The 22,110-nt window shown below is 40.9% G+C and overlaps 2 protein-coding genes across 2 annotated transcripts in view; one reads left to right on the plus strand and one right to left on the minus strand.

The window, feature by feature from the left end:
- FBXL13 (F-box and leucine rich repeat protein 13) overlaps positions 1 to 7,050 on the minus strand; it is a gene marked incomplete at its 5' end in the record, with an annotated part of 95,928 nt that extends 88,878 nt beyond the window's left edge. Inside the window, 2 exons of the mRNA XM_082013915.1 lie at positions 444 to 547; positions 6,976 to 7,050. Of these exons, the coding sequence (XP_081870041.1) occupies positions 444 to 547; positions 6,976 to 7,050 (179 nt within the window). The remainder of the gene's footprint in view (positions 1 to 443; positions 548 to 6,975) is intronic.
- Positions 7,051 to 8,907: 1,857 nt separating this feature from the next.
- ARMC10 (armadillo repeat containing 10) lies at positions 8,908 to 16,087 on the plus strand (the record flags this gene model as incomplete). Its single annotated transcript, XM_082014197.1, has 6 exons — positions 8,908 to 9,187; positions 10,474 to 10,619; positions 11,780 to 11,914; positions 13,227 to 13,403; positions 14,496 to 14,567; positions 15,833 to 16,087. Exons 1-6 carry the CDS (start codon positions 9,046 to 9,048, stop codon positions 16,085 to 16,087), a joined length of 927 nt encoding a protein of 308 aa, XP_081870323.1. The 5' UTR covers positions 8,908 to 9,045.
- Positions 16,088 to 22,110: the final 6,023 nt, after the last annotated feature.

Here is a 22,110-nt window from a genome sequence, read left to right on the forward strand (position 1 = left end):
AAAGAACACACAGAGAAGAGAGAAAATGACAAATGCTACAATTAATGATACGATGCTTGAAGGCCACATCCCTAGGTCATATAGGTAAATACACTGTGGACGGCAATGAAGTTATAACAAGTAACACTACCTCAGTTTTGATTACCACAAAAGTAAGGGTTTAATATATTAACTAAGCGAAGAGAAACACTAAGTAGAGGCTATATTCATTAGAGATTCTGTAGACAAAAAAGCATAGGCTATGAAAAGAAAAATATTTTCTATGTTTTTAGAAGATACCATCTTACTGTACTTGCAGTATCATATGCCTTTAATATTTGCAAAAGAAAGCAACATTAACATTTAACTTGCAGTCTGCACAGTAGATGCTGTGCCATTAGCATGTTTTAAAAGTCCAAGTTCACTATTATAAACCACATAGCACACAATCATTTAGTATGTACCACAAGACAGCATCTAGTCCCTTTTCCATTATTTCTCTGAGCTTTTCTTCTAAAAATGTAAGTGGATCTTCTGGACGCATAACAATTACACCACAAAGCAGCACCTGCAAAAAGAAACTGCAAATTAATGCCTTTGTCTTAACAGCAAAGTAGCATCTAGATATGAAACTGTTAAAATAAACACAAGTTTACCAGCATCTTTTAAAATATTGTAAAATAGAGGCATTTCTCTCTACCACTTACCTTCCCTTTCATTCAATTTTTAAAGGTAATACTGCATGTATTGGCATATTTCAATTGCTAGGCTTCAAAGCACTCAGTTTAGGATAGTAATAAAATATGTGGTATTTCTTTAACAATTCCTACTAAGAATTTAATTGCTTTTAATGTGCATTAAAGAAAGAATAGATAGAAGATTGGATAATGTTATTTACTTAATGAAAACCAGAATTAAAAGCAAGATTAATCCTAAGTAGTAAAAAGTATGTTAAATGGGAAGCATGGCCAGAAATTGATCTTGTAACCACTATTGAAAACAAAACGCAGTTTAAAAGAAGATTTGCTTTTCAGGATTGCACACTACTTTGCATCTTTTAGTAATAATGCACAATAACTGATGAGCCATTTTTCTCATTTGTCCTTTAGCTGCCTTCAGCTAAAGGACATAGATAATTTATTTTTCGATTGTGAGCTGACATACAATAAGAATGTCCAAAGTATATTGATTTTTAAAAGTATATGGGCAAATTGCAGTTATTTAAATAGAAACTCAATGGAATCTATAACCAAGAAGTTTTTCTGCCTGGTAAAAATTTCGAAACATGACTGTGTATCTTTAACTAGACCTTAATCTATGTTAATGCAAAAGATGCTGTCATGGGACACATTCTCTTGTTTACATTTCCCTCTGTCTGTTATAAAGAAACTAGCTTTTATTAGTTATCACAAAAACAAGATCTGAGTTTTTAGATTTTTTTCCAGTCCTGAGACTTAGAGAGCTGTTTTTCTTTGCCTCTGTCCTCTTTTCACTACCACCACTCTCCATGGTGCAGTTGGATGATACATACCTAAATTTTGCCATTCAGAGTCTGCTCTGGCCTCTGTAAGCTCATCAGCAGAATTCTGACTATGCAATCTCACCATCCACTTGTGCTTAATTTTCCCAAACCATGGCCTTTCACCTACGCACTCAGTAGGTAGAAATACTTTCTTCATTTTCTAACATCCATATTGATTCTGACTTGTTATTACTATAGAAATATAAAACTAAATTTTAAAACGAGGAAATAGCTGAAGTAACTGCTACATGTTTGTTGGATCAAGACAACACAATTATATAATGGTTTACTCACTGTACAAACCCAAAGGATGCAATACTACTTTCACGGAATCATAGAATCATTAAGGTTGGAAAAGACCTCTAAGATCATCAAGTCCAATGGTCAACCCAACACCATCCTTTTAAGACATGACCTCTTGCACGTGCTTGAATCCTTTTCAGAAAGCACAATGGGAGGACAAGGGAAAAGAGGAAGGCTCTGAATCAAACCCATGCTATGGATATAGAGCAAAAGCCATGCACAACATAGAGGCAAAACCAGGCACCTTGTCAAGTGGGCCCTCACTCTGCAGCAGCAGAGAACAGGGCAGGGAGGTAGAGGGAACAGCCAGTGAAATTTTGCGTGCCAGAGAGGCCTTCCACATGCTAATCAAAATACTGTGTAGAAACAGAATCAGACAATAACATAAATCGGAAGGGATCTGTGAAGGTTATTGAACAGAAGTTGTGGGTGCCCTATCACTGGAAGTGTTCAAAGTGATTTTGAGCAACCTGATTTAGCGAAAGACGTCCCTGCTCATGGCAGAGAGGTTGGACTAGATAATCTTTGAAGGTTCTTTCCAACGCAAACTGTTCTATGATTCCAAGTTAAGACCATTATGAAAAGGCAAAGAAAGATATCTCTTTATGCAAAATGAAAAGAGTTTAGAGACCTTGAATACTTATAACACTAGTGATCCCAACCTTAGCATGTCTTCAATCTTCTTAACAAAATGTAATTTGCAAGGTATATCTTGATGGTTGAATATGTTAAGAAAATATTATATATAAATCTATCACTTATCATTGTAAGTCATGACATATATCTTTTAAAATAATATACAGACAGTTAAATGGCTTTCATCGCAAGTTTTTCTATGGACAGATTGCCCAAAGCCAATCCCAACGTTGGTCAGCTACTCCCTCTGCTGGATAAAGCCAGTACGTGTCTGCCATATGAATGCCATTTTTTATTATTTCAAGTTTCGTCTACTTTTTTTTTTCCCCCTTTTACAAACAAATGCAAGCAACTTTTTTTCCTTTGGATGTTCTGAAAGGTCTCCAACACAGGAAATCCAAACTATCCAACCACATACTGGAGTGCAAGGCCTCCATTTAACATTTGAGAATTCCTTTATAAAACTTAAATAAGGAAGGAATTGTAACACCTGGTCTTGCAATCCTCATTCAGGTACTCTTCAGTGATGCTTGGGCCAGGTGTAAAACCAGAAACAATTAAGCTAAATCTGTACAAGTCTGGCTATTTCTGTCAGACTTCTACAAGACTCTCAACAATCTGAAAGGGTCCATGAACAATTTTTCTCAACCTATAAATTTTATTTATTCATAACATTAAACAACTAAAAGTATACTCATATGTCAAATGATCATTAGTCGCATATCATCACAACCCCCAGCTAAACAACTACCAAACAAGTATTAAAAAAAAAAAATCAATAAAACTGCTACAGTGCAACTAAGTTATCAGGCTAGAACTAAATATTTAGGTCAGGTTTTTATAGGAACTGCTTCTATTAATCAGTCTGAAAAAGCTCATCTGTTGTTTAAAAGGTCACAACAGAAAAGTCCTAAAATCATGCAACAATCACAGTTTAAAGTTCAGTAATGGAAGAACCATTTTTAGCCTCCCTTCCTGTGTACATTTAGCAGCTGTTAAAAATACATGCATACCTACATATATATATTCTTATTACTTATTCATGTGTGAAAGTTGAGAATCAGCATATTCATCATCTGAATAAAATAAAATATTTGATACTGATATCCAACGAGTTGTACAAACTCTTCAGCTATAACATTTTTTCATCATTGAAATTACCTCAGTACCTTTGTTGACCTTTGTTGATATTAACAGACATTTTCTAAACAGTAACATCCACTTATTTCCAACACCAAATAGACAGCATGACTAGGTGGCATGGATGATGGCTATCATCTGTGCCTAAGAAAATATTCCCTGAGGATAAAGAAACATCCACGTCTTGACTATATTTCCAAAGTAAGAAGTTTCAGGGTCTAAGTTCTATGCCTCAAAAACCAGGTAATCTAAACACAACATATTCATTTTTACCATAAAATTCTTAACAGCATTATATTTTCATCATTTTCTCTTACTCTTAGTCCTGGACAAATCAACACAACGTCTACCCAATAATAATTTATTGGAGGTATAACAAGCTTTAACCTTAATGATTCTCGCAAACCCCGTAAGCTATCCAGAATCAGCAGATGCCAGATGTAGTTTTGTTAACAACAACTGTTGTTTTCTTGCAAACCCTCATAAACCTTCAATGCTTTTCCAGAAGCACCTACTGAAATCAAAAGACTGTCTGTTTTCCTGTTGAATATCAAAAAATGAACTAAATAGGTTCCAGAAAAACTCTCTTTTCTGTGAAGCTTTGATAAAAGCCCTTGACCATGGCTGGTTTTGATGTGTTGTGACTACTGCCCTTCCCTACCCACCAATAATGATCTTATTGTGTCTTTGTAGTTTTCATGCCCGTTTGTGTTTCTTACGTCCATTTGCTGGCTCACCATCAGCTTATAAGGCACTCAGGCAGGGAACATCTTTTGATAAATGTACAGCACCTAGCACAACATAATATCCTGAGTCATTAGCTAGGTGTCTAAACATTACAATAATGATGACCATTTATTTCCCAGCCTCATATGTCCAGTGCTGAAGATGTGCTGTTCACTGTGTATTCAAATTACATTACCATTTATACATTTTAGCTATTCCATAGCACCTTGCTTAAATGTCAGTGCAGTGTTATAAATATTAAATATTATTATTTCATATCTACCTGAAATAAGAGACTACACCCTACAACCAGTCACATTTTGCAAAGACAGTAAAAGGCTGCCATCCCCAGGAGGAGTTCTAGCAAAGTGGACATTAGCCCAAAGCAGCAAATTAAAAAAACTGATGCAAGACTGTGACAAAACAGTTGTCAACTCCGTCTCTTCCAGAGACCCAAAAAGTCTGGTCTGATGATGCTATTCCCATGTGGGGAAGAGGAGAAAAAGAGGAGGGTGTCCGAAACACATAACGAGGCCAGGACTGGCCATGAGCTTCAGCCTTCCACTAACCCAGAGTAGAAAGCCTGGCTTCTCTCAAAGACTTCTCTCTTCCAGACATAACCCCATTCTTCTTCCAACTACTATAACCATTTTACCCTTCATGGCAAAATTCATCTGGGCCATACAACAGAAAAGTCTTAAGCCAGCTCTGCATGCATATTTAATTTTAACATTGTTAAGAATACAGCTACTAATAACAGTGAAAGTCATCATACGCATAGTGTTTGCAGGATTACAGTTTGCCTGACTTTTTATGGATACTATTTAAAAGTAAATGTGGATGAGAACTGAAAGAGAGAAATCAGAGAGGAATGAAACACTCAGACACAGCAGGGAATCCCTAATTATTTGGACATGATTATTTGGACTCCAACGGTGTGTGGACCATGTCCAAACCACAACCTAATCATAAAAAAGACTTAAGGAAATGGCCATTCTAGAACTCTATATCCTTAATTTTGAGAATATATGTATAAATGTTCATAGGTCTCGGTTTAGCTTCTATGTTCCTTAAAACAGGGACCACTATCATCTAATTTATCTTCATGCCAAGCATACTGTAATTTCATAAATAAATTAAAATGTAATAAAATGACATAAGAAATATGGATAGATACCAGCAAGCATCAACCTCTAAGAAACAAGAAAAAAAATTATAAAAATGTCTTACACAGGCTAATTTTTCACTGGTTCTTTCTTTTAAGAAACTCCCTTTAACCTTAACCTTAATTCTTTCCTTTTTAGTTTATTAACTTAATGCTGCTGTTGCTATAAAGGTATTTAAAACTTTTTCTTGGAAATATAAATATGAGCTACTTTTGAAGTGCTGAACCAGGAAATACACCTCACACAGATACATCTTTTGTTTTTCTGTGCTTAAAAAAACAACAGAACGAGCAAGAGACAGGCTCTCAGGAGAGGTACTCTCTCTGGTGTCTGCGTGGTAGTGCTGCTCTATAATTACTCTAATTGGCTCAAGATTTCTTTATTAATGTTTCCATGGAAATCCTGGCTGTAATAGCTGCTTGCAAATGGGGTCTATTTTTGGTAGCTTAAAAGTATGAGGCTGTCTCTTAAACTTGTATTTGTGCATTGTGCCTTTCCTTTTTTTAAGGAAACTGAAAAACAGCTGCTGCAGAATTTGAAACAGGCAGAGGTGAATATGACAGGGAAGAAACTAAAGAAATACTGAGAATCAGGGAAGAATCCTAAAGACAAACCCACCAACTCCATTTCCCTCTGTCCTTCATGTTGTGACAGTTTTACACTCAAGCATTTCATGGAAGTTTACTTACTCCTGGAGCAATAAATATCTAATCCACCAACATCTGAAACGTGGTCCATCGCCATCTTTACCTTTGACAGGCAATTGAAAACTACAAATTGCACCCGTGGTGCTCAAAAAGGAGGGAAGTATCCAGCTGAAATCTGGAAGTACTTCTGTAACTAAAACTGAAGAACTTCAGCAAATCTAAGGAAGGTGCCAATGCAGTTCACTGCGTCTGCCTTTGTTTCAGTCATCGTTTGAGTTTAAATATGGATTAGAAAGCAGAATTACCTTGTTCCCTTGTCCTATATTTAAAGTTTTTCACAAATTGCTTGAAGCAAGCTACTGACAAGAGAAGAACAACAAAAACAAGCCCCGCTCCAGCCGAGAGCAGCGTTAGGGGTGTGAAACACCCTGGCCAACGCTGAGGGACCCAACAAGCCGGTACTGGGGCAGTGCTGAGGAATAAGGGGGGCCCTTGGGGGAGGCGGGGGCTCCCTCCCACGGATGCTACCGGGGCCGTTTGTGGTCCCATCAACTCCAGTGCGGACGAGGCTGCCGACCAGCGAGGACGACCTTGCTGTGTTGGGGGGCCGAGGGCAGCTGAGCGGGCCGCTCTGCCCACCCCGCGGGGCGACGTGCCCCCCACAGCGGCTGCCATGGCGCCCAGGACGCCCCTTCACGCCCTCCCCGCCCGCCAGCGGCGGCGCCTGCGCAGAAAGCGGGGAGGCGGTGGTTGGGGGTCCCGGGGCGGGAGGCGCGGCGGCAGTTTCCCGCTGCTCGGTACAGCGGGGGACGGCGGTGCGTCTGCCGCCCGTCTCCGCGGGGTCTGCCACCGTTACCTCGTAGACGCCGAGGAGGTTGTGGCGGCTGAAGTAAGCTCGGAGCTCGGGGCTGGCGGTTCTGAGGGACGCCATGGCGGCGCTGGGCCCAGCTGCGCCGGCCGTCGCGTAGCAACGGGCCCGCGGCCTGAAGCTGCCCGGGCCGAGGTGCTCTGCGGTCCCCGCCCTCCGCCGGCAGCTCCACACGGGCAGCTGCGCACCCGCCCCTACCCCAGCCTGCTCCCTGCTCCCCATCGAGCGGGGCGAGGAGTGGCAGCAAGGCTCTTGGGGAGAGGAGCGTCTCCCAATTAACCGCGCTGAGTGGCCCCAGAGAGCCCTTCCAGCGCCGCGCTACCAGGAGTTTCTTGATTTACCACAATAATTTCAATTCCAGTTGCATGCAACTGTTGCACTGGGCTGAGAGGTGCAGGCAAATACCTTTCTCTCATTTATCCTACGGCTCTTTCACAGCTCTCCAGCAGCATAGGGAGACCCTGTGAAAATTTGCTGTAGAATATTTGACAGGTCTCAAGGTTTCCATTTTATAGAAATCAAATTTCTTAAAAAAATACATCTGAACTTTGTAGATTAACCCAACACCATTCTTCACATGCATCATCCTTTCTTAAAAAATAAAATACGTGTTCAGTGTTGCTCTCTACTCCTCTACCAACAGAACAAAATCTGTGATTAACACCATGTGTCTAATAAAAACATGGTTTTATTCTGTAGGAGTCTCTCTCTCCTCTCTTTGCCAACCCCTCAATCTCCTTACATTAGATACACCTGTCATGGTATCCCTAAGACGTGTTTTGCTGGGTATCTGCAGGATTTCATGTCCTTAAGGTAAAGACCATCAACCTGATTTTTAACCATGTTTATATAGGATACAAAATCAACATCAAGGTTCATCTTTCGTTTCTTGTGAAGCAACATGCACTTGGTGTACAAGAAAATTAATACATGGTAAGCTGTTCCGTTAATACCTAACTAATTCCAGGAAGACCTTACAGCAGGCTTCCAGTATCTGAAGGGAGCCTACAAGGAAGTTGGAGAGGGACTTCTTACAAGGGCATGTAGTGACAGGACAATGGCTTTAAACTAAAAGATGGCAGATTTTGACTAGATCTAAGGAAGAAATTTTTCACTGTGATGGCGGTGAAACACTGACACGGGTTGCCCAGAGAGGTGGTAGATGCCCCATCCCTGGAAACACTCAGGGCCAGGTTGGATGAGGCCCTGAGCAACGTGATCTAGTTGAAGATGGCCCTGCCCATGGCAGGGGGTTTGGAATTAGATGGTTTTTAAGGTCCCTTCCAAACCAAACTGTTCTGTGATTCTGTGATTTCCTTGCCAATGCGTTGGCTCCCCACCCTGGGCTGATTTTCAGCCGAGCTAAGCGCTACCGGCGCTTTCTGCTGGTGCAGGTGCGCACCGTGGGAGGCCCAGAGCATTGGCAGACATTGGGTGTCCGAAAGGGATGCAGCTAAGATGGCAGCTGAGAAACCATGGCCTTGCATTAGTATTTAAAGGCAAAAAGCACAGACAGCACTAGCAAGGTAAGGATTTGCTCAGCAGGTACACATACCCCAGAGGCAAATGTTTCCAGCATATGTATTTTTAATATATTGCTGTATTTTGTTAAAACTTTAAACAGATTTTTAGGGGGGTTGTGTGTGGTCTAATTAATTTAATGTCTTTGTAAATAGCTTAACAGCTATAGAAAAAGGCATTTTTATTTCCCTCCCGGGAACCTGGCTGCAGCAGCCTTCCCAAGGGGGAAGCCTGGTTTCGGTACGTGGTGCAGGTGGTCAGCCTGGCTGGGACACGCGGGTTATTTTTTTTCCTCTAAAACACGGGCCGCATCGCATTGCCGCTCCGGGGAGCTGCGCTTCGCTGCACCCCAGCAGGCCGGGGCCTCCCCCTGGCACCGCACACCGAGCCTCCGCCTCGGCACCCCCGGGAGTCACCCGGCAGCGTAGAGCCTCGGGACCCAGGACCCAGCTGCAGGAGGGAAGCGGGGCCCGGCGCCGAGCCGCGCCGGATGGGGCGGTGGCTTCCGCAGGCGGGCGGGCGGTGCGGCCGCGGGGAATGGGGGAGCCGCGGGGGGCCGCGGCGAGAGTGGCGGCCATCGCGCTCGCAGCGGGCGCCTGCTACTGCCTCTGGCGGCTGGCGGCGGGCGGCCGGCGGGGGCAGCGGGCTGCGGCCGGGGCCGCCCGGGGCCTGCCGTCAGGTGAGGGGCACGGCGGGCGGGCAGGGCCGGTGCGTGGCTGCAGGCCGAGCGGGCGTCGCCGGGCCTCCGCAGCGCCGGTGAGCGCGGAGGAGGCTCCGCGCAGCCGTGGCTGGACCCGGGGAGAGCTGCTGGAGCGCGGCTGCAGCGCGCCGGTAGCCTCGGAGGCAGACCCGCTCCCTGTGTGAGGGGTACCGCAGTACTGCTTACCGGCCCTCTGACAGCCGTGCCACGTTTTTAAAGGCCACTAGAGTATGTTTTATTTTTAGAAAAGCCCAATTTATTTTTTTTTAAGTCCCCATAAGCATACGTCCAGTCAGTGTATTTGCTTAACGGGATGATTTGCTGCTCTGTTATTAAAGTTACTTGTGTTCCCCCTGTAATCCAAAGCTAACCAAAGTGTTAAGGCAAGGATGAGGATGAGGATAAACAATTTTGTTTTTCAAGGTAGCTCTTGGATTATCATAATTAACTTTTACTTCTTTCCCCCCCCCCCCCGCAAGAATGCTGTGCTGTTTGCCTGGTGAGGTGGTAGCAGGAAATATGTGGAATTACAAAGGACTGGTTAACTTCTCAAAAGTCATCTCGAATCTTCTATGACTAGTTCAGTGGTCATAGATTGGGGCTTCAGGCTGTTCAGCTAGCTGAATAGTTCTTCCTCCAACCTGGCTGAAAATGGTCTTTGATGGCATTTGTGTCACCCTTTTATGAAAGCCAGATGCTCCATAACATCATCTTGACTCAGAAACAGCCTTCCTCGGTTGGTTGAGTGATGCCATGATTGGCAGTGTCCTTAACACTGTGGCTTTTACTTTGTCAAAGGACCTCAGGGTACTAGCAAAACATCATTATGATAATTTCTAGTAGTAGTTTTTCAGTCTTCTGGAAGTCAGAAGTTTTGTTCTCCTACAGTGTCCAGACAGATTTTCATGTTTCAGGGAACACAAGGAAAAAAATTAACACGTTTGGTGAATATTCCTAATAATCCTGAAGGGGGAGGTTTGCTATTGGTTAACCAGAGAGTAACGTACCTCAAGCTCTTACTATGTATTCCTTTTACTTTACGTTACTTTGAAAAGAGGTAGTCAGACAACTCAGGAAAAGGGGCGGAAGTCTTGCTGTTGTAAAACAGTCTTTTTGCCATGATACGACAGTTGGGTACAGTCAAACTTAGAACAATGCATCTTACAACTGAGAGCTAAACCTCAGCTTTGTAAAAAACGTTAAGTGGTAACTAAGCGAAATGTCTCAAACTCGGTATCAAGCATGTAATTTTTAAACACTGACAGACAACAGTCCTCCAGCGTCAACCCATACCATGGATGCGGATGCTCTACAGAAACTTATTCATTTGCTCCAGGCCACAGATGATCCATTAATTCAAGAGCAAGCTTTAATCACTCTCAGCAACAGTGCTGCATTCTCTGTAAATCAAGTAAGTGTTGTTCTGGTAGAAAACAACAGTGTTTCAATACCAATCAGTATGGAAGATGAGAGGTGCTGTATTGCTGAAGAGCGACACAGGACTGAGAGCTGGGATAGCTTGTGTTCTAAAATCCTTTTTATGTCTGTGCCTTAATTTCTAGTAGCCCAAATAATATAATTTACAAGCTTCACAGAATTTATCTAAGCTTAATGTTTGTACAACTTAAAGTCTGCACAGAGTTCCGTATTTTAAAAATGCTGTAAACTTATCTTTTGTTGCTTACAGTTACATAATGTTAATGAAAGGGTTGAATTGGAGAAGGGTTAAATACTCACAGGATCAGATCTGGAATTTACTGGGATAATTTAGACTAACTTTTTATCTTTACAAAGTTGTATGCCATTTACATCTTGGCGACTTTCCAACTATCCAGGTATCTCTGAATCAGTTGGAAATAGGATGCAGAAAAACTTTTAGCTGGATGCAGATTTTTGTGCCTTTGTAAAGGTTTAACCTCCAGGGTCCCACCTTTTTTTTTCCTCCCCCGCCCCCTTTTCGTATGGTACTTAGGACAGCTGTCTATTCCAGCTTCTCAAAACTGTTTTCTTAATATAAATCTCTCAGAATAGAATGAATCTGAAGGCCCAGTTGCACATTTTTCTTTTTCTTGAAAACAGTACATGTTTTTTTCAGCAATGGTTAGAGTCTAAGTGAGAAAGATTTTAATAAAATCAAGTGTAATGGGAAAGAAAGATAAAGTTTTAGAACTTCTCCTCATAATAATACAAAGTTGCATCTTGAAATTCTGTTCTGTTCAATGAGGGCTTTTAGGTACTGTGACCTGGCTCAGCTATTCTATAGTCATTATGCGATAATTACTTTTGATTCTTTGTAACCTAAAATGCTTTAAGCATGCTTTGCAGGCTAGATTTTAAAAGTAGAGTTGTTGTGCCATTGTCAAATAACGTCAAATAATACTTTGGCCCTAAGCAGGACTATTCTTAATTTCAATGGAAGCAGTATCTGCTAACACTCTCCCTTTAAAGAGAGTAGTCTATTCTGGAAGTCTTCATTCAAACATTCCATTTGTGTTAAAATGGAAACTGTGAGGAAAGCCTTCAGCATTTAAATTTTTTAAAATCTTGTTAAATATCTGTTTTATATTTCAGGATATAATCCGAAATTTGGATGGCCTTTCTGTTATTGGAGGGATGCTCTCAGATTGCATTCCCAAAGTTAAAGAAAAAGCACTAAATGCACTCAATAATTTGAGTATGAATATTAAAAATCAGGAAGAGATACAGGTAAGTTTCTTAAAGGGAAAAATCAAAGTAATTGAGACACAGGAAACAGTACAGGGCTTTCAGCATATTTGTTAAATACAAGCCAGGATGCCAAAATGTTTTGGTTAAACATATGAGTCAGCAGATCTGGATGATCTGTGCATTCGAAGTCCAAAAGAATAACTGAAAAATGCATTGCATCACTGGCACTTATTTTTTTAAAAGACAGTTCAGAAACTAGGCAGTTTGTGTTTAGCTTTCACCAAATGCTATTAGACGGAGGTTCCGCTGCTAAGCTTATAGGAAAATTATGTGAGGCAAGATGATTTCCAAACATTTTTAGAACATCAGCAGTGGTTGTTTAATAGGAGAGATTGCAGACTGAACTTAGCATGACTCTTTAAGCAAGGGAGAACAGTAATTGATCCTTTGCGTTTGTATGAGACCAAGTTTTCAGGGTGATACTTTTACCTTAAAAGAATAGTGTGTAAAAATGATAAGTTCTGCTGGTAAATACAGTAGATGCTATGGATGTCAAAGGGCCACCCATCAAAAAAAGCATCCACTTTTGACATTATCAGATTAATCAATAGATGAAGTGTCCAAGCAGTGAGCTGATGCAGATTGAAGATTTTTACTATTTTTTTCATCAGCTTGATAAAAATGCAGTTTGACTGTTCGTGGTATTTTGCGGCATCTTTAGCACTGAGCAACTTTTTTTAAAGTAGTGATTGCCAACAGCAAGTATTTATATAGGCATATAGATAGAAAACAACTCCTTTGGTAAAGACAAAGTAATTTTTTTCTTAGTTAGGACTCCCAAGAGTCGTTGTGTACTGTTGTCCAGAAGAAAATTGGTAAGTAGTAGTTGCTAATGTCAGTTGTCATCACTGTTCCTGAGGAGTACTCCAGTTAATGGGCCACATGGTTTGACGAAAGGGTTTCATTCCAAGACTTGTCCTTAGCATGTTTTCAACATTTAAGAAGATGTTAGTTGCTGTAAATGATGTTTAAAATAACTCCTTAAAGCAACTGTGCCACTTCTGAGATGGAGTCAAAGCAATTTGGGCTTTCAGTTTATGCTTCAGGAAGGTTAGTGAGCATAACTCTGTAACATCTGCTTCTACCATGCCAATAGAATGTTTGAATATATTCAAAACAAAACAAAAAAATACTTGTTTCAAAAAACCTTCATCAGGTCATGTATTCACCCAGCAGTGTTCAAGAAGTATTTACACTACTGGAGCTAGGTCACTGATAAAATTAGTGAATAGAAAAACTGCTTGCATGAAAAAATGTTTTCTCTTTGTTATCTCCTTCCCTTTTTCCCCAGGTATATATTACGCAAGTTTGTAGGAATGTTGAGGCATCTCCCCTGAACTCTGATCTACAGCTAGCTGGACTCAGATTGTTGACAAATATGTCTGTTACCAGTGACTACCACCATAAGATGATAAACTCAATTCCATGCTTACTTCATTTGCTTTCAGAAGGAACTGAAAGGACACAGGTACTGTGTCCAGTACACTACCTATTGTTACAAACCATTTATGAAGCTGCTTTACTTGCCTCCTTTTTACTGTTTTTGTAAAATGATTTAGACTGTGTTTAGAAAATCAAATATTCATTAGTGATAGCAGATAGTGCATAAAATCCATGAAATATGGATCTATACTACTTTATCAATGTAAATTCAGAAAGAGAGGAGGAAGGGAATCTTGAAAGTGGAACCATTAGGCTAGAGCTCTACCAAAGCAGTGCTGTGTGCACTGCTATTGTCCTATGCCTTTGCTATAGCAACTCCAGAATTCTCATCTGCTTGCTAAACATTGCAGCTGCATCACAGAGTAAGGAGAATCTGTGTGAAAGGCTTCACTGATGCATGAATCTCTCTAGGGAAACATGCCAAGCAGTGATAACCTAAGTGATGGATTTCTGTTCCCGTATGCTTATTACATCTCTTGCAACCCTAGTGACTGCAATGGGAAATTGTGCTTATTTGTGAATTACTGTAATGCTGAAAGATAAAAGCTTCAAATAGGGACCAAATTCAGCATTTATTCAGGATGTCACAGTACCATCGATATCAGTGTACTCAGTTGCTCCATCAGATCAAAACCAGTTTTCCAAAACACAAATTTCCACTAAACTTAGCAGACCTATTTTACTTAAGTACACCAAGTGGTACTTAGCCTTTTCCTAGTGATTAGTTAAAAGATTAGTGTCACAGGTCCAGGAAAGCACAAAGGTGTACTTGTATATGTTTCTGATCACGTTTTATATACTGTACTTAACTATCCTCTGTGCATTTTAAAAATATTCTGTATTTTGTCTACTGTGAATTGTTCATAGTTCTTGCCTTATTTTGATGTTTAAGTCAAACTGAATTTGCTTCTAAAATGTCTATACTTAGTATATACGTGCTAGCGACTCCATAAGCTCTGTTTTTTCCTATACCAAAGCCTGAAGCGCACAACTCAAGATACTAGTTTACCCATTCTACCTTTTCCTCTCGAAGTCAACACTGACATTATTGATGCCCGTTACTGCTGTACTTAATGTTTTTGGAGCTTGCAATGAACTTGTATGTTCCTCCTTTCAGATTCAAGTTTTGAAAGTACTTGTGAACTTATCTGCAAACCCAGCCATGACAGGACACCTTCTCAGCGCTCAAGTAAGGTTCTTGCTGTTTCATTATATTTTTAGCATTTATACATGTGTATGTGTGTAGATGTATGCATGCATTAGAAAAATTTGAATGTATTAGAAGTATGTATGCAACTCCAGAATAAAATTCTAGGCAGTACCTGGTTAAAATTAGTTGCTAGAAGTGTACATTCTTTCACAGGCTAGCTTTCTTCAGAGTGTAGTATAATACATGTACTGTACCTGCAGAGGGAGAGTCACAGGGCCTGTGCACTAGAAAATAGTTGGTCGTACTTTCTGTGTACCATGCTAAATAATCAGTGACAAGTTGCAGAAGCCTGTTTCCTCTTCTGCCCTTTCCACCAAAGGGGTAGTGTCATGACCTTTTGTATGTCATATATATGAAGCACCCTGGTAAGTTTCAAAACCAAACCCAAAACCTCGCTTCCAGACATGCAGTCAATATATAGATTGAAGACCAGTTACAAACGTCAAATACAACCAGTACTGTAAGTGGTCCTTCTCAACAGCTGTTTCTATAGCTAACATACTGCACCTAAGAACCAAATTCCACTGAAATCCCCACCCCTTTACACAAATGCAGCCATGAAATTGTTGTCTCTAAGCCCTGTCAGTGAACTTTCCCTGTGCATTTACTTATGTCTTCGTGGAGAACTTTACCTGACATTTGCTATTGCTGGCCTTGGCATACAGATTTATTTCAGTTATATCCTTTCCTCCCATGGCAACAAAGAGTCAGGGACTGGAATGGTGCTGCATCCTCCTCCCCCTCCCCAAAGTAAGTTTCTTAAAACATGCAGTGGCTTTTATTTTTGAGCTGTCTGCCATGAGCAAAGCCAGTCTAGATACTACTGTCTTTTCATTATTAAAACAAGATTAGGGTAGCTAAATATTCAGTTCTCTATTAGAAGTATATCCTTTTCTTATTTATCAGATGTGCTAACATAAAAACATTCAGATGACTGCAGAGGGCAAAAGTCACATTACCGAGAAGGAAAGGAGACCCTCTCTTCCAAATGGGAATTTTCCAGACGGCCACATATTGGAGATTGAAAGTACAAAGCATTTATTGGCCTATGATGCACAAGCCAGTGTTTTCTAAAGAGGAGTTGTGCATGCTGTGCAAGTTTCTGGCATGCTTTCACAGCATATGGAGTTCTGGTATTTCATAGGGTTTAGGTGCAGGTCATCTTATCCATTTTTTTAAGTTAGATTTAGTTACATCTGCTTACTGCTGGTGGTTAAGTATGGATTATTTCTTGAATATCCTAGGTGCCATCACTGCTGTTGCTTTTTGACAACTCTATAAACAGAGATATTCTGCTTAGAGCCCTGGCATTTGCAGCAAACTTGAAAAAGAACATGAACAATGAAGATGGCACCATGATTCAGGACCAATACAGTGAAGATTCAATTTTCTTTACACTCTGCAAGGACTCTACTCCATTTGCTCAGAAACTGGCATCTTTGTTGCATCACCCCGATACAGAAGTGAAAGAGCAAGTTGTGAGAATATTAACACAGTAGTGATTTTTTTTAAAGAACAGACTGACCTGATGAAAATATCTGATCTTTAGGAATGCTATGCTAAAAAACCCCCAACAAGCAACCAGTGGAACAACCAAAAAAAATACTGAATACTACCGTATTCCTAGGCACAAATCAGTTACTACAAAAGAGAATGCAATTTATTTAATTATATTAAATATAGAGACCATAACTTTTTTTTACAAGCAAGATAAATGCACTAGCTTAATTAGTACCGAGAAACCACTGCACAGCTGGTACATGCACAAAAAGGGGGAGGAATAGTTTAAAACATGAAAACTTTCATACCTACAGTGAACATTTTAAATGGATGAGTACAGTGAGTCAAAAATATTAAATAAAAACAATACCAAGCTATCATTGGCTTCCTCCAAAATTAGTATTTTCAATGAAAATTGCATATTAAAGTTACCCAGCCTATGTTGCACTACTCTCCTCTAAATTGTAGAGAGATGGATTTGATGTGTGGACTGTTGGGTGGATGAGGAATTGGTTGAATGGTCACATGTAGAACGTAGTGGTCAATGGCTCAATGTCCAGATGGAAATCAGTGACAAGCGGTGTCCCTCAGGGGTCCGTTACTGGGACCAGGACTGTTTAATATCTTCATCAATGACAGACAGTGGGATCGAGGGCACTCTCAGCAGGTTTGCAGATGACACCAAGCTGAGCGGTACGGTTGACATGCCTGAGGGACAGGATGCCATCCAGAGGGACCTGGACAAGCTGGAGGAATGGGCTCATGTGAACCTCATAGGTTCAATAAGGCCGAGTGCGGGGTCCAGCACCTGGGTCGGGGCAACGCACGCTATCAATACAAGCTGGGGGATGAAGGGATTGAGAGCAGCCCTGCAAGAAGGACTTGGGGGTACTGGTGGATGAAAAGCTGAACAGGAGCTGGCAATGTGCACTCACAGCCCAGAAGGCCAACCATATCCTGGACTTCGTCCAAAGCAGTGTGGCCAGCAGGTCGAGGGAAGGGATTCTGCCCCTCTACTCTGCTCTGCTGAGACCCCACCTGGAGTCCTGCATCCAGCTCTGGAGCCCTCAGCACAGGAAAGACATGGACTTGTTGGAGCGGGTCCAGAGGAGGGTCACAAAAATGCTCAGAGGGATGGAACATGTCTCCTATGAGGACAGGCTGAGAGAGTTGGGGTTGTTCAGCCTGGAGAAGGGAAGGCTCCAGAGAGACCTTATGGCAGCCTTCCAGTACTTAAAGGGGGCTTGTAAGAAAGATGGGGACAGACTTTTTCACAGGGCCTGTAGCGATAGGACAAGGGGTAATGGTTTTAAACTAAAAGAGGGTAGATTTAGACTAGATCTAAGGAAGAAATTTTTCACCATGAGGGTGGTGAAACCCTGGATTGCCCAGAGAGGTGGGAGGTGCCCCATCCCTGGCAACATTCAAGGTCAGGTTGGATGGAGCTCTGAGCAACCTGATCTAATTAAAGATGTCCTTGCTCATTGCAGGGGGGGTGAAATAGATGATCTTTGAAGGCCCCTTCCCACCCAAGCTATTATGTGGTTCTGTTTTTTCACCTTACCTGCACAGAATATATTCTAAAATAACATTCTTAAACATTTAGTATATCCATTCCGTTTAACCAAAGTGCAGTGCAGTTAGAATAGTAGAATCATTTAGATTGGGAAAGACCTTTAAGATCACCAAGTCCGTTAGCCTAACACTGCCAAGTCCACCACTAAACCATGTCCCTACGCACCACATCTAAACATCTTTTAATACCTCCAGGGCTGGCGACTCAACCACTTCCCTGGGCAGCCTGTTCCAGTGCTTGACAACCCTTTCTGTGAAGAAATCTTTCCTAATATCCAATTTAAACCTCACCGGGCACAACTTCAGGCTGTTTCTTCTTGTCCTACTGCTTGTTACTTAGGCGAAGAGACCAACACCCACCTCACCACAGCCCCCTTTCAGGTAGTTGCAGAGAGTGATGAGGTCTCCCCTCAGCCTCCTCTTCTCCAGACTGAACAACCCCAGTTCCCTCAGCCACTCCTCGTAAGACTTGTGCTCCAGACCCCTCACCAGCTTCATTGCCCTTCTCTGGACATGCTCCAGCAACTCAGTGTCCTTCTTGTAGGGAGGGGCCCAAAACTGAACACAGGATTCATGGTGTGGCCTCACCAGTGCCTAGTACAGGGGCACAATCACTTCCCTACTCCTGCTGGCCACCCTATTTCTGATACAGGCCAGGATGCTGTTGGCCTTCTTGGCCACCTGGGCACACTGCTGGCTCATGTTCAGCCGGCTGTCAACCAGCACCCCCAGGTCCTTTTCTGCCAGGCAGCTCTCCAGCCACTACTCCCCAAGCCTGTAGCGTTGCATGGGGTTGTTGTGACCCAAGTGCAGGACCCTGCACTTGGCCTTATTAGACCTCATACAGTTGACCTTGGCCCATCGATTCAGCCTGTCCAGATCCCTCTGCAGAGCCCTCCTACCCTCCAGCAGATCAACACTCCCACCCAACTTGGTGTCATCTGCAAACTTACTGAGGGAGCACTCAATCCCCTCATCCATATCATCAGTAAAGATATTGAATATGACCGGCCCCAGAACTGAACCCTGGGGAACACCGCTTGTGACCGGCCACGAGCCCGATTTAATGCCATTCACCACAACTCTCTGGGCTCAGCCATCCAGCCAGTTCTTTACCCAGAGAAGAGTAAACCTGTCTAAGCCACGAGCCACCAGTTTCTCCAGGAGAATCCTGTGGGAGATGCTGTCAAAGGCTTTACTAAAGTCCAGGTAGACAACATCCACAGCCTTTCCTTCATCCACTAAGTGGGTCACCTGGTCACAGAAGGAGATCAGGTTGGTCAAGCACAACCTTGCAAGGTTTCTACACTTGAAAACATTCAAAAGGATTTTATCTTTCTTTAAAACGGTCACTTTAAGGAAAGCATACAATATTTTTGAAAAATATGTAAGTCAAAGATTATCTGCAACTGCAATTCAACATTCTCCTATTTATAAAAAAAGTGTACAAAACCAGTGTCATACACATTTTTTACCCAAGCTTCCTGTTCTGTAGCAGCCCCCAAGCCTGCCTTCCTTGGAGAGCTTTACTCCTTTTTCTCTGCAACTGGAACATCATAGGAATAAGTGCTTCTGTTGAGTTAGCCCCCTCATAAAGTTTTAGTCATCAATCCAGTGTTAATTCAAAATGAAGTGGAATAGATATAAACATCATTGTAAAAGAACCTGAAGGAAGTTTCACTGATGAACATAAAACATACTGGAAAACACTTCACACTAAACCAAGACTACTAATACTTCCTGAACACCACATCACAGAGAAAGTTAAAAAAGTGTCAGATGTAAAGGCTAGAAAACAATTTTTCCACCTTGTACCATTTTTAAGAGAGATGTATTACCTAAACTGTTACCAGACGCTTCGTCTTTCTCAGTTAATATACCCACTCTGCTCTTAATAAAATACTACTCTCTCCTCCTTCTGTAATTCAATAGATAGGTCATTTATTTTCAGTAGGTGACTTCGCAAATAGCTAAAACCACAAGAAAAGTGTGACTTTGAAAATACGTCTCTATGCCCTGATCAATACAGGGGTAAAGCTACATGTATCGAATTTATCTACATAGGTAGTTTTAACTCATAAGGAATAGAATTAAGGCAGAAATAGAAGTTGGCATGATTCCCAGTCAGAACTCTGGCAATTGCTGCACTGACAGATTTCTCCTTCCCACTGCTCCAAAAACACTGTTCATTTTGTAATAAGCAGCAAGTTACATTACAATCACTTAATGTTTTGCCACTTTCTGTAGATTTAAAAGAAGAATAAAGGCTAGGTGAGACACTAAGAATTTCCCAATCCCACCTTTCTCTTCTGACAAGAACTTAGACTAGTCTGTTCTAGGTATATCTGATATATATGTGTATTTTCTTAAGTTCAGCAACAGAGACGTCTAGATGTCTCTCTCCATGTCCTCCACCCTAAAAACAAGTTTTTCAAATATTTCAAATATTTCAAATATTCTCTCTCCATGTCCTCCACCCTAAAACCAAGTTTTTCAAATATCTTTTTGGTAATTAAAGTTGATCTCTTATCCTTTGCTTTGATAGCAGACAGAAACAAGTGACCATTATCCCCTTTTCTAAAAAGACATGAAAACTTGTTACAGTGTTGCCTCAGTCTTTTTCTAGTCTAGAAAGACCTATTTTCTTCACAGAACAATGCTATAGAGATGTTTTGAAATCATGCAAGACTCTCTGAAGTGTCTTCATGCAAGTGCATCTGATTTTTTCTATGCCCCACTCCCCACCCTAGATGGAATCTTAGCAGCACCAAGCAAAGTCTAACAGTCATCATTCTACATACAAATGCTGTGAATTAATAGATCCAAAACAAAACATATGTATTACTGACATGTAGTCTCTGATCCTTGCAAGTCAGTACTTAGCTGCTATGTGGCTGCTTATCTAGGTATTCTGTATTTTAGTTTCATTCTTCCTTTCTAAAGTACAGAATTTTACAGAACAGTCTATTAACAATTTTGGAAACTGAAAAAAAAAAAAACCACCCCAAAAAACTTCAGTCTTAACCATGTCCTTCAAAGTACTCAAAACGTCCTTGTAGCTTGGTGTCCTCCACAATATTATGAACACGTAATGTGCATTGTATTATCCAAATCGTTATCGAAGCTATTGTGTAAATGAGGCCCAATAGAGACTTCAATCTGAAATACCCTCCCAAGAATCCAACACTGAATGACTGAGAGTAGTTTTAAACCAGTTCTGAACAAATTCTGGTGAATACATCTAGAACATACTAGAATTACTTTTGCAAATAAAGAAGTCTTGATGTTTGTCAAATATGAATTCCACCAAAAGAATATAAGCTACTTTTTCTTACACAGAAATGTAATTCTCTGTTCCAGAACCCTCACTCAGCATGAACTTGGACTAACTGATCTTTGCTTCCTTGTGCTGTTGTTTGTTGTTATTAAGATCTGTATGATTTCTAGGACTTCCCAATATAAATTCTTAAAAGACAACTGTCAACAGTTAACAGATTGCTTCAGTTTGCTTCTAGCATGAAATCTCATTCACCAGTTTTAATTAGTTGCCAAAAGTACATGTCTTTAAATTGCACGGAAATAATGTATCTTTTATTTTATTTATCTTCACGGAGTATGAACATAAAATGTAATGCACAGCAAAAGCAAAACAATGCACATATCCCATAGACCAAAACAGTAATGAACAAAAAAATTAATTTCCAATGAATTATGAAGGAGCACAACAACCCTTTTTATTGGCAACAATAGGCTTTAATTCTGTAAATTAGCATGGCAAGTTGATACAGATACATTTAGCCAAGTTTTACAATACTAAACAATGTTGTAATCTCTCATTCAACTTTAAAATTATAGGGAAGCTATAAGAAAAAAATACCACAGCCATTGCTCAAGACTTTTCACTTAAAAAAAACCCCCAAAAACGTACTTAGTAATAGGCTGAGTCAATGCAAAGACAAGCGCCATTAAGGGATTATTCTATTTCATGTACTGCATTTGACAACGTTATTTTAGACACATTCAGGACTAACCTAAAAACATTGACAAGACAATGAAAGTGTGCAGATACTCTGGCCAGCAGTAAGTTTTACACATAAGTGATGCAATATTAAATTATCTCTCTCTAAAAGGCACGTTTCTGTAGATCATTGTAATATTCAGCTTTTGTGGTTCATCAATATATGAAAATGTAGAAGCACTCAGTAAAATAATGCTTTTACTGTGCTTGTGCTTTAACAACACAGCTGTATTGGAAGACTCCACCCCACAAAACATACAGTGAAGCTATCAAGGCACAGGGCATAACCTGAAGATTAATGACTAACAAGTGGGAGGTGACATTCTAACAATGACTAATTCAAGTCAGCCATTAATTATAAGAATATGTCCTGCGCTGAGGTTATTATTGCTGCTGCAGGCAAGATGAAGAGTTCTTAAAAAAAACCCA

Source organism: Phaethon aethereus (assembly GCF_964289735.1).
Source record: "Phaethon aethereus genome assembly, chromosome: 1".
Lineage (NCBI taxonomy): Eukaryota > Metazoa > Chordata > Aves > Phaethontiformes > Phaethontidae > Phaethon > Phaethon aethereus.